General features: G+C 36.6%; 1 protein-coding gene across 6 annotated transcripts in view; it reads left to right on the forward strand.

Moving 5' to 3' along the window:
* Positions 1-14,174, forward strand: part of LOC100651791 (NAD(+) hydrolase sarm1) — a 139,365-nt gene that overhangs the window by 103,548 nt on the left and 21,643 nt on the right. For 4 of the 6 annotated variants that reach the window (XM_012320599.3, XM_048404016.1, XM_012320598.3 and 1 more), the window contains exons 2-4: positions 8,533-8,667; positions 12,491-12,711; positions 13,547-13,811. In XM_012320599.3, the coding sequence (XP_012175989.2) occupies positions 8,533-8,667; positions 12,491-12,711; positions 13,547-13,811 (621 nt within the window). Of the gene's footprint in view, positions 1-6,436; positions 7,069-8,532; positions 8,668-12,490; positions 12,712-13,546; positions 13,812-14,174 lie in introns of those variants that run through there. The other 2 variants (XM_012320595.3, XM_012320596.3) reach the window with 1 other exon arrangement.

Consider the following 14,174-nt stretch of genomic DNA (forward strand, 5'->3'; position numbering starts at 1 on the left):
TTTGTGATACATCATTCTTGGTTAAGATAAACAGTACAAACTACATGCTTCGAAGTTAAAGAATAAGGTCAAACAGCCTACAAACCAAATCCGTCCAACTTTCTTTCTACTTAAAATAATTAATGGCCCCTAAAAGATCCTCAGCATCGATTAATTTCTCATCTAGAACCGGCAATTTGTCACTTTCAACTCGTCAAATGTTACACGGTGCTCTTTCTTGCTCTGATCCGTTCTAGATTCATTGTTCCAGCTCGTGAACGACTGTTTCAAAGTTCTGGCTGGCGTGAAAGTTTTGCAAACCGGTCCCATAAAGGATCCTTTGGGCTTCCCAAATCGGAAGTGCCTCTTGTCTGTTGGTCGAATCGTAAATTAAATATATTCCGCTGAAATTCATTTAATTCAATTCGCGTTTTAATTATTCTTACGTCAATCCAATACGAAAGTTGTGCAATTTAAATGAATTTATTGAAAATAAATAAAATGCAAACGTAGTATTTCTCGTGGAATAAAAGATCAATGAAATCAAGTAATCTTCGGAAGATCTTGTTGGAGATACTTTGAAATTTAAATGATATTTTTAGATAATATTTTTAGAAGATTAGATCAGTTGTACTGAAATCGTTTGATTGTTTACTAATAAACGTCTATTGAACGCTTTGATTACATCACAGCCAGCTATTTATAAGTACAGTTTCGACAATATCAAAGCTGATAAGAATTATCGATCATCAAAAATTAGGATTAACAAGGATTACCTACCTTTTCTCGGTACAAACTTGATTCGTGGTATTATTAGCCGTTTCTTAGATTATAGTTTCTTTCACTCTATCCAAAATTAAATATAAGAATATTTTAACTAGATATAGTCTCAATGGCTAAACAGGTTTTCTCGTTATAGATTTCATATTTAATATACATAATTATGTTTTTCTATTCGTTGACATTAACTCAAACACGTTTCAGGTTCGAGATCCCAGTTCTTAGAGCTGCTTGACCTTTTTTAAAATTCATAATTTTATAATTAAATTTATTAATATTAATTAATTAAATATTAATTAAATCCGAGAAATCATGATCTCCAATGAATTCGAACTTTGTTTCGATGAGGAACGGAACATTAGTTTCTATACGTGACGTTAATCGCAATTTCTTTTATTAAAATTCTGGTAAATTTTATCAAACCATATTTCTCAATAAGATCAGCGATTAATTAATTACAAATTCACGATTATTTCATCACTGTTTAGAAACTCTCTGTTTTTCATATTTTTTTCAATTCCCCTTCCAATTTTTCCTACCTACACCTAAATTTATTTAATTTTAACCTTCTCTTAAAATTCGAAAGCTCTTTTACCAATTGATTACCCTAATCTGATAAACAAAATCACCAATAATCGATTCCCCATTTAAAAAATTTGTTGCCATTTATATCTTCATGCAAATCTGCAATTTTATATTTCTTCCGATTCTTCGTTGAATTTTAGTTGATTTGGTACTTGCTTTAGAATTCGTGGCCTGTTATCACGGAGTCGGTAAGGTGGATTTTCTTGGCGCGAAATTCCTCCGTTTCTTATCTCTGGTGTCTCAATGCCACGACGAGTCGTCAAGGAATTCCTGCTCTCGGCTAGGCGAGAGAGCTCCTTTATGCGCGTAGAACCGGAGGAACGTGTTTCCTTCGGAACTCACAGAGGACTTCTTTGTTTGAGCGGGCAACAGAGTGTCGCGTCACGCCGTACACACCTTCCATAGCTCGATCGCGAATGAAATCGTCGGAATTAGAAGAAATTTGCGTCATTTCGCGTCACACGCATGATTAGATAAACGAGTACAAAGTTTAGGAAACTTGTGCAGATGCAAGATTCAATTTTTAGATTCTATTTAAATGTGTCGATTTATTCGAGTGGAAGATGTCGAAGACACGCACTGACTCATCAGAATATTCGTATACTTGCAGAAACATTTTATGAATATATTATGCGTGTTATGTGAAACATTTTGAAATTTCGCTAGTACCGTAACGAAACTCTATTTATCACGATTATATTGATAAAGTTTCAAACAAATCTGAAAATGTACATAGAAGGTACATATCTCGGGCAAAGTTATATTTTGCAGAAAACAGAAAAAAAAGTATTTAAACAATCGATTGTCCATTATATCGTACTGTATATTAATCCTTTTATATACCAAATATATGCATGCAATAAATATCTTGCTGACATTTTGATCATCGATGAATCTCTATACGTAATTAAACGAAAGATAGATAATGAAAGAACAAAGATAAAGTAGGCTACAAAGTTGAAAACCATACGTGTCTTGGCAGAAGAACAGAACAAAGAACTGCATGAAAGTTTTCAAAGTCCAAACGTGTTTATAGAAATTTTATTCTTTCCATCTGAGATACAAATCTTATACACGTAAATTGCAACATCTCGTTTTCTCTTATAATAAATAAAATACAATGCGGCCAACATTTCCCAAATAATTAGCAAAATAATTAAATCCTATTTAGATCTTAAACGCGGGACATTGTGCGAATTATAAAAGGAGCATAAACAATGAATAAGATCAAGATGAAGAGAATCACAGTGGGACGAGGCTCGAATTGGAGCCTTTGTATCGTTGGAAATCCGGCTTTAACGCGCGGCGCAGCGGCGTCTTCGTCAAGGATTATGAACACGAGCTTACAACCCGTTCGTATACAGACGATTCTCCCGATACAACGACAGTGTCACGAGGCGACGTCTCCGAATCGCCTCTTTGTGTCTGGCGAGAGTCAATACGCCTACAGCTGTCTGCCAATGCTCTCGGCGATAGAACCTTTTGCTTGCTCGAAGCCACACGGAAGCGCCAAGAAACTGTCTCCGTTATACTCAGCTGGAAACCTTGAGACTCCATTCCACACGCGAAATAGACAAGTTATTGTTAAATGACAATGTTTTTAATTGTCTCGATTGAACTTTATCAATGCGTTTGATTAAATGCCTTTGGGCATCAAGGTTTTTCTTATAGATATTTCAATTGATGAAGATGCACGTGGAATTGTACAAAAGAGCGTTCTTTGTAACCAGACAAACTATTAAGTTGTTATTTATTAGAAAAATATTTGTAAATAGCGTTCGCAAAATTTTTGCACAAATTCTATAATCATTCTACAGCTTTTTCGCCGGTGTGGTAAAGTCATGTATAGTTCTCGAAACTTACACAAAAATACTTCATAATATACTTCTTCTTCAGAAACATGTTGACATGGTTTTCAAATTTCGCGAGACAAATTTCTATTTAAATTCCATCTCTTCAAGTCTGTTCCTTCAAAATATGAATTTGCGTAAACACCCGCAGCCTGTTAATAAATACGATTAATTTTCTACACTCAATGATACATGGAATTCTTAAATGATCTAGACAATTATCTACGTGATACGAAAACACTTCTAACGAAGCGAATTCAAACAAAGCGAAACATGCGTCACTCGAAAACCATCCAAGAAAATCCTATCACCTGTTCCAACAATAATAGACGAGCCAAGTCGAAGTTATCGATCGGAACAACCTACATAATATTTTCACTATCGATCTCATTCTTATCTAGGGGCCCACGTACCTATGTAATCACGACACGTTCAAACAATCATCAACAACGTGCAACAATACTTATTCGAATCGTGCCAAGAAAATCTAATCGCTAAAGGAAATCAATGGATCAATGGATCAATGGATCGTGGTAATTGTAACAGAGCGTTTATTGCGCCATTTATGGCTCCATAAATCAAATGGCGCCAATGGTTGACATTTATCGTTTCTTTTCTTAACGAACTAGCTGGAAAGAAATTAGTTGGTCGCTGACCTATCAAGGCGGCGAGTCGCACGCCGCATCTAACTTCTTATCTATTTCTTTTCGAAAATATTTCTCCTTATCTTTTTTCCTTTCGTTCCACCTGTTATATTTTCCTCTTTGACTTTTTATCGTTGCCCCATCTTCGATCCGTTGACTGAATTTTCAGTTGTTACGTATGTCGAGGACACCCGGTATACTCTCACCAAAATTCCACGACATTCGACGTCCTGGTTGTTGAAGTTTTCTTACATTCACCTCGTTAGACCACATTCCAGTCTTTGTGTCCCTCTTTTCCATCGTCCAGCTGCTTACTTTTTCTCCTTTGCTTCTTTCTTCATCGTCGCTCGTTCCTTATACAGTGCATCGAAGATGACTTACGGGATTGGGCTCTGGTTGCTGAGCTTAAGAGGTAATGACGGTAATATCGCTGGTGAAGAGGTTCGTTGTGCAGCGTTTGATATGGTTGGTTCGCGTCTTCTTTCTGAACTTTCTCTGATCATCTTTTGGGCTCGATATTATAATTGCTTTACGGTTGAAAGTGTCAAATAAAAAAGATTTTTTGCGATACCATAATTGTGGATATGAGATGATTCATATCATTTCAAGCAGTGCGTGGCATTCTTAATTACTACACATGAATAGAAACTATTTGCGAAAGTTTTATTACATGGCCATTTGTTGTATTTAATACTGTTAAATTTTGGTTTGAAGCTGACTTTTCTTACATGGCAGCAAAGTGGTTAACAAATTGTCTGTCAGATGAAGTATCCTGTATATACAAATCGTTTCTACAAAAGATAGCATCGTGATCTTCGTTCTTCCTCCTATATTCAATTTCGACGATATGGATCTTCGAAAAGAGGAAGCTTTAATCACTTTCATTGCAATCTTCGGGTCTTTTTTCCTAAAGTGTCCAAATCTTGAAAGAGTTCCATATGCCATAACCCTTGCTCCGAATACCGACTGGCATACGTTCTCAGCTTCCTTCGGTGGTTCGTTCAGTATCACGATAGACAAAAATCCTGACCTAGATTCTCAGACGTGCTTCGCTATGAGCCCAGAACAGTAGATAGGAAAGAGGAAACCAACATTCCCTCCAAACGTAAATCAGTCGAGGGCTGTCACGAGTCGCTTCTAGACACGTTAGTTTTATAGACAGACTGAAAATAGATAGTGATAGATATACGAGTGTTGTTCTAAAAAGAAATTTTATTAACTTGCTATATAGTCCAAAGCTTTTCCGGAGTATGATGTAATGTTTTCAATCTCTTTTTTCTTTGTGACACAATTTTATCAGATTATAACATATATAATCAAATGGAGCAGAATACAAGCAGCATTAAATATTTTTGCACATTATGTGCACTCTGTACGTTCTTCCACATTTAAATATCCCGCTAGCAATCGATCGGTGATGCATTTTTCTTTATTTTCTACGATTGTTTGCCATTTTACTTCTATATTTTCCATTCCACTGTCATAAGGCTCTCGACTGATCTTCTAATACTTTACAATTGTTATTTACGAGGCTGCCTGTACGTGTGTCAACGTCGTCGTTCTCATACATTGAGAAGCCTATTACGTTCAACATAAACAAGCAACATCATGAATTGAATTTTATTCTTCAATTTGAGTTCCAATTGACATGGAGATTCGTAGAAGTCAGACCATAAAATCGATCGATTTTTCGATCCCATTAATTGCTCCGCTACCCCTTGTTGAAACGGGGGCGGTTGTAAAACTGGGACAACGATAACTCGATTCTCCGAATAACGCGGCACTTTTTGTCTTCGGTCGTTCTAGCATGACGAAAAACTTTCGTCGGTCTCCTCCGCATTGTGTACAGTGTCCAGCCTCTTATCTCTGGTGAAGAAAAAAAGCATAACTAATACGATAACGTCTTCATAATCCTCTTCGTTCTTTCGTTCATTCATAAAATGGTGCCATCTGTTTTATGTAAGAAATAAAGGAATTTCAAAAATTGACGTTTATTATTGATAGAATTCTTATTAATGACTTTGTAATATCCATATTGGAAATAAAATATTTAAGACTACGAAGGTTTTATAGAAATTATCACAGTGACCAAAATCTCTCATTAAATTTCAATATTATCGAAAAGCTTAACATCAGAATTGCTAAATAATTTGTAATTGAAATCGAAATGAATCTTTTACAAAAAGATCATTTAAATTTCTTAAAATACGGCGTAAATTTATTAAATTTGCATGAGACTACAAATTTATCATTTTGTCTATACCAGTAGTTCCGGTATAAGATTCAGACATGCGTGTTTACGTTACGGGGGGGGGTCTTCCTTCTACGCTTCGAATAGCAATTACCTGAGATTTAACGCGTTTATTTCATTAATTCATGTGCTATATAATAGTCAAACACATCTTCGTTAATTTAGTTCATTGCTTTTTCCTAGAATCCCGACGTACGACCTGGTTTTCGTTCTTAATTCGAGGCTTTTCTCACGTGCGCGTTCGCTATGCGGAATTCGCAAGTTCGCGGGGTCGCCGTGGCGGGGAGGGCGGCGCTACGATCGCGGCTCTCGCGGCATCAGCGCGACACAGTCGCTCAGTTCGAGTCTGACCGTCACGCGATACTTATCAATCCGGCAGCCGGTTACGTGTGTGCCCTCAGTGTCAGCCGGTACACATTCTACTCATTCATAGATATACGAAATATAGACTGCGTGTACCATAGAGCCTTAGAGATATTAAATATACTTAACGTGGTTTCTCTTTCTCTTTCTAACAATTGTTCGTTCCAGCCATAGAAAAGGAACGGAAGACCTCGCTGTTTATCTCTTCTTTTTTGAAACAAGGATCTTCATAAGGCACTCGCGATCTATATTTATGTTTATTTATACGTTCTCCAGCATAATCATTCATCGAAATCGATCATCGTTCAATATTCCCCGTTACGAAAGTGACGGATCTGATCAAAAAGTCATCGTTGCGTAATTCGTAGTCTGGATGAAAGAACAATCACACGCGTAGTCAAAAACCACGAGTAACGATGACACGTGAAATTGAACGAATATCGTTCCGTGTGACACCAGTGCCCGTGCAGATCCGGGAATCGCATCGGGATGCTGCGAGTGCATGTCGATGGAGGTTCTCAAAACGATAAGGAAGCAATGGCGGGGAGAAGAAGAGATAGTAAAGAGGAGTAGGTTGCAAGAGGAAGTGTGCGTGCCCTCGCTGAACTGTCAAATGGTTAGTGTTTCGGCCACTCGCGCGCCACTGTGCCCGTTTAAATACCGTATCGTTCTCCTCTTAACCTTTTTATATCACTGATTGAATGATCATTCGTTGATTATACCAAATAATTTTGGCCAATTTTCATATGTGACAACTATTTGTACACAATTTATGTAATTAAGTAATGCTTCTTATATGGATGTTTTGTATTTTCTCTACTATCTTTATCAATTTTCACCTGTTATAAATATCACCATACAGTCCTTGTAGTTAATACTATATAACAATATGATAGCGTTCTGTTTATAAACACTTTGAAAGCTTTAGGTTTTTCTATATACATTGATTACTCTGATGTTATTCCATGGTACAATTTAGGTGTCGCTAATGTATAGAATTAGTATCAAATCAGTGCGTTACTAACAACAATTATTGAATTAACGCTAAACTAATGTCTCGCCTTACTATCGCATGTCAATATAGAGTACGCGTGTACTCTCCGTTTACTCGTGTACTAAACGTGAGTACACTCTGTTTACATTTTGCCGTAGCAGTTTTTTAAACGAGTACTCGACGTGCGTGTATGCTGGTGTGTTGATACACAAGCGCGAGCGGTATGCGAACGTGTTTCCTTCGGTTCCGTTGACCACAAGGTTCCATTTACGTAACAGACGTGTTGCGAGACTCGCATATCTCGCATGTCTTTTTCCTAGAAACGTCCAAGTGTGCTTGTAAACCGTACGTGGAATCGAAAGCTTTACGAAGCTTCTTCGTGTCACTTCGATTATTTTTCTTTTTTTTTTCCTCCTATTCCTCTTTTATTCCTCTCTTATTCCTCTAATACCAAGTCTAACCTCACTCGAACATCACTATGAAACAACGGCAGTGTATTTCTCTAGTTGCATTTCTCGGTCGCGTCATCGAGGTCGAATCTAAGAAAGAACGTATTTACTTCTTGTTTATTGGACTTCAGTAATCTTCTCAGAGTGGAAGCGACAAACATTCGTTTCCATAATACTTTTCACGCGTTATACCAATATGCTTTCGAAACGCGAGCCAATTAATGAAGCGAGAAAGGTCGACCACTTTTCAACGAATTTTCAAGATCCGGGATCAGCTGGTGGATCGGTCGTGTGCAATTAACGGGCACGTGGGTGGTAGCTGTTCGCCTGATTTCCAGTCGCAGCGACTTTTCACAGTCCGATCATTTGTACTTGGTGTGCCGTACGGTGAACGGTAGTACTTGTGTACAACAACAAATTACGATATACAGACTTATGCAAACATTCTGTCATTAAATTCACTCATAAGATAATAGATTTTTGACACAATTTTTGAGTCAGTATAAATTAGTGCGACGATTATGTTATACGATATTTAATTGTTTTAAATTCGAAAATAAAATGAAATAAATACATTGAAAATAATACGAGCCAGCAAATGAAAGTTGATGATTAACCACGTGTTTTATTATTGCAGATGTCGGAGTTCCCAGTGGAGGGAAGGGAAAACGGTGACATGCACACTGTCATGGAGAATTTTCAAAAAAAGAACAACATGGTGAGCGGAAGGAGCCACGTTACCCATCATCCACAGGTCACCTCGTCGTCACAGGTAAATTTTCAATTACATATTTAATTAGTTAATTATAAAATAAAACACCAAATGATGTTACATACATAATAGAAAAGAAGATACAAATATTAAGGAATGTATATCAAAAACGATTATCGATAGACTGGATTTTTATGCAAAATATTAGGTCATTCCATAAGTTCGTGCCGTTTTTCGAGCGATCATATATGTTAAGATTGTTTACATAGCTTTCAGTTTCATGAAAAAATGTAATCCCCCTCTCGTTGTACAACTTCTTCCTATTTTTCTGGTAGGGCCATTATTCCGTCTCGATAAAAGTTCTCTTGTTTTTCTTTAAAACATGAAATGTATACACAAAAGTCGGCACGAACTTATGGGATGGCCTAATATTTGTATTTCAATTAAACTAGACAATTCTAAAGAGATAGACAAACAGACAATTCTAAATATATAACTCTATCTGTATAAGTAGACTGCACATATTTATGCAAATTTCTATTTTTCTGAATCTTGTAACAAGTACTATACTTTGTACACTTTATACATTTTTGCATATTTAACGAACTCTGTGTATTTTTTACAGAAGTATAAATGCATAAACACGCGCAATCTATATGTATATTTTATGCTTTATATGATCTACATTTCTGTACACGGCGTACATTTTTCTATATTTAATCTCGCGTAAATGCATAAACATTCGCGTAAACACCAATCTAATTACCAGATAAGTGAAACGAATTTTTAAATAGAAAGAAATCAAAATACAAAAAAAACGAAGGAAATGCTGGTTAGTTATTTATTATAAGCTTCCGACGTACCAGGCTATCGATTGATTGCACTCAAAGTTTCTAAATGTAACCACTGTTTTGACTGCACGAATTACATCTAATCGTTCACATGTTTCTCTGCCAAGAGTTGGCAAAATTCAGGTCCAAGAATGAGTTTTAATCGCTGCAACCCCGTCTTCCCTAACGCGTGTCTCTCAAGAATGACTTAATAAGCTGCCATCGAACTTTCTATTTGGAGATTATGACGAAGAATGACCTTTAATTCGACTAGAGCGTCGCGACGCGACGCCTCCCACCCACGCTGAATTTCCCGAATTTCTCGAAAACTAGGAATTATTCTGTCGGGAACGCCTCCTAGTTCCGAGACCAGCTTGAACGAATTTCCAAAATTAAATCGACGTCACTTTTCACCAAGTATCACGCGCCACGTGGCCAGAACAACTCACAGACCATCTTAGAAAGAGAAAATTCTCAACGAAAGCGAAGCTAAAACACTTAGTGATCATCTTTGATAAAGCATGATCGATATTTTGAAAACCTGTTGCGAGTAAAAATACGTTTAATTTCTACGAAGCGTGAGGTGTTCATTATAAGCAGATTTCGAAATAGATTTTATAGTAACAATATAACAGCGCGAAGGATAAAAATTCCTCGATACATTCGTTGCTATTAAAATATGACTAACTGTGTGTTTGTTTTTCGTTTGTTCAAAATGGAACTTTAAGTGCACGTTGGTCTTTGTACGCGTCTACTTTCAAATCCTGTTATTTTCTGTTTATTTCGGTCACGGGATATCGTGATTTCTTGAAACAGAATTACCTACACGTTCTCGTTGAAACTATTTATACCTTCGCTTTTTATGGGCACTAAAATTATACATATGTAATTGTACTAAGATAGAATCGTCCGTAGTTGTTATCTGTGTTGGTTGCAGTAAGCAAAATCTTCTTGGCACCAATTGGTACACGTGGAAAACGTTGAACCCTCGCATAATTTCGGTCACGTATTTCTTTTCAATCACGTGACTCTGATTCTCGGTAGAAGCTTAAAAAGAAAGAAGATCAATTAAAAGATCGCGAAGAAAATTTGGAATAAGATCAAAATTCGATTGAAAGTAAGGGAGAGTCTAGGTTATTTATTTTATTAAGAAATTATAATATAAAGATCTAGAAACGCGATTCGTTGGTCGAAATCAATCGATTGTGCAATGATACAGAGTCCACGTGTTTCAGTACCGCCCACTGATACCCTTATCATCGAAACATTCTCTTTTAATTACGCCTCGATTCCATCCTTGATGGATTTCCATGTCAGTAAGCTTTCGATACTCATCAGTGTATTTTGTTTCGAGGCAGCGTTCTTGAAAGTGCAGTAATTTATCAGTTATTTAAATAGCTTCCTTTATTTGATAGCCTATTTGCATCGATGAGTCGATTAGACGAAAGTAATGATCACCGCATAATCATAATTAGACCGTTTTTGATGCAATCTGTTGAGTACGTAATTATTTGAGAATTTCTTACATTCTTTATATCAATGAGTGGTAATTACTAATTGGATCGATATAGTGATTAGATACGTGAATGAAAAAAAAAAAAAAATTGAAGTTCAGATTATGACTGAGAACTAGTGGCTTATTTACCGAGAATTCATTAAGAAATGAACCAGATTTTGAAATGGTATTTGTTAAAAATTCACCTGTGTATTTAATTCTAAATTAGAACGATGCAATTTCGATACAAAAATTCACACGCAAGCGATCAAATGATACAAAGATTCATCGATTAAAAATTTAGTTCTAAATAATTTTATTCTGAACTCTTTATTTTCATAACATTTGCATCGTTATCGTAAGTATCGCTATGCTTCTTGAAACTCAAATCTTTAAAAACTTTGATCACGATCATCAACATCGTACGTACAGTTCCCAGATACTTGAATTAAAAACCAATCTTTCTTATCTCTCTTTAGTCGGAATTCTTCATCTCTAAAGAAATATTCACATAATCACCGATCTTATGCATCCTTCTCTCTTTACGTAATTCTTGCCCACGTGAATTTTTTTTTTTTAACCTGACCGAAACCAAACATACGGCTTGCAGGCCTGCGATCCTCAAGGATATCATTCTCAAGGATTCATAATCTCTTCATAACCGCTTCATAATCTCTCTTCTTCCTCGGGACGTTGAATTTACTCGTCTTTTAACGAACGTTCCTAGGAATGTTCTGAGAATCTGTTGAATATTAGAGTTTCCTAGAGTATTTAGAAAATAAATTTACATCGTTTGTTTGGAATAACCATCGAATCGATCGTTGCCACGGCAAATGAATTATTCGGAGTTTGATTTCACTGGAAATAATCCGCTGCGTTCGAATGTCTGATATACAGGGTGTGCCAGAAGTAGAATACTGATATATGCAGCTGATTACGGAGTATCGAGTCTCACATAAAGTTTCTCTAATTTAAAAGCAATTTAAAAGACCGCCTCTGTTGTTTGACATGACATTTTACTTCGATAGTTTATACCTTCAATTACTCGGTAGATTTTTCTACTATCCGATAACGAGAACAGTTCGATAATCGAATCTTTCGTCGCGCCGTCTGATCTTTTATATCATCGAGTGTTTAAAATTGTTCTCCGCGTAAGATTTCTATTTAAAATTTCCTCTTTGTAAAATTTCAAATACACAAACTGAACGTAAGTTCTGATCTATCTTTCCTAAAACACTGTCATCTAATTTCCCCGAGACAAATCAGATCACCGAAATTACATAATTTATCGAGAAACGCAAGTTTTCGCAATACACGCACAATAGCCGTGAAAATGTCATGGATTTGGTCCAAACAGCTTAACAAGAACGAAAAATCAGTGAAAAGTGACTGGGACGATTCGCGTGAAAAACAGAGACCAAAGGTGTGCTTTGAGAGAGCGGTTGCAAAAAAGAGAGAGAGAATGAGAGTGAGAGAGGAAGAGCCTGAGACGAATAGGCGAGAGTGAGTCATCTCACGTGGATTTTAAATAGAACGTAAACGGCTTTTGACTCGGCAGATGCTGACGACGAACCAGAGCCAGAGCAGCAGCAGCAGTTCGAGCAGGGTGGCCAAATCCTCGCAGAGGATTCTTACCTCGTCTTCATCGAGTGAGATGAAAGCAAGCTCCATGAAGAGCGACCTAAGAGAACTTCAACGCGGCATATCCGAAATGAAGAACAATATTTCCACGAACTTTTCACAACGATTGCGAAACAGCATGGAGAACCTCGTGGATAGGTAGGTCCTTTAAATTATTATTACTCTTTATATTCGTTTTAGATTCGTTTATATATTTAGTAAATTGTTTCATTGATTTATCGATGATCGATCATCTCGTATACGTGTGGATCACTATGTTATTATTTTGATAATTTCGTTATTCGTGTTTAATATTGGTATGATAATTATAAAGGTATACTTGTAATGGTGAGAGTCGTGAATCTCGGATTTTAGCTTAGAGCAAGTTCCGCGATACATTTCTTGACATTTGAAATATTGAGGACAGATAAAATCTTTGATATAATCGATGTTAAGATTTTATATAGAACTCGAGATTAAAAAACGATTTATTGTAGTCGATTGGGAAATTAGGATTGTTACGAACGAAGATAAAAGTACATTCAAGAAAATTTGCAAAAAATCAATCCTATCGAATCAACGTAAATGAAATTAATAGCAATTTCTCGTGCCATAAAGTGTCTGGGAGAAATCTGAAATTGACAGCTTACCAAGAATACCACTGAACTGTCAAAAATCTTCAAATAAATTGTCGTATAAAATTTAACGAATCCTGCGTACAGGATTAGATTTCTATTAAACTGTCGTGCAAAATTGGAACGTGCAACGATCGAAACCTCACGAATTGAAGAGTCTGTGCGACTAGACTCGATTTCTCTCTCGTAATCAGCAAAGTCACGTCCACCGTGTTATTTATAACCGGCAAATTCCCGTTTTAGCCGCGTGCTAAGCGATTATTTTCAAAGCTTCTCTCGCGTTCCTCGCATCGCATAAACACGAAACGCGCGAAAATCTGCTCGTAATCCTTACAAAATCACTTTTGTATTTTTCACAGAGATGGAAACGGGACGGAGGAAGGTGACTTGACGGAGCCATTGGTGACGTTTCCGGATCCAGACACTCCACCGCCCGCCACGGGAACAGTTACGTTAACAGGAGGTTCACCCTCGCAATTGAGCTCTCTGAACTCACTGAATAATCTTCACAATATGAGTCCACCGATCAGCATGTCGAACATTTCGAATATGACGAACCTACCTGCTGGACAGGAGACGATGAAATTCGAACAGAAAAAGATGACAAGTGCTTCCAAGACGAAGGTAAGATGTTTGAGGATAGCGAAGAGCTCTCTTATATAACAATAATAATAATTTAGCATACGATAATATTAGTAAATGGAAAAGTCACAAATTACAAGTTTGATCCTGTCTCTTTCAGTTGTGCAATTATACGTCAAGTAGAATTGATTAATTTGTAACATTTACGTGCACAGCGTCACCTGTTTTATTGTCAAGCTTATTATGAAAGAGGATTTATTATTATTGTTGATAATTTGCAATTTGTGGCTTGTAAAATTTCATTAACAATATTGGTTCAATTGTACAAGGACGTGATTTGGATATCAAATGGGGAAATAGAGATAGTGATTCAGATGTTTGGTACTTTTGTTTTGTAGATTAGGT

Source organism: Bombus terrestris, chromosome 3, assembly GCF_910591885.1.
Source record: "Bombus terrestris chromosome 3, iyBomTerr1.2, whole genome shotgun sequence".
NCBI lineage: Eukaryota > Metazoa > Arthropoda > Insecta > Hymenoptera > Apidae > Bombus > Bombus terrestris.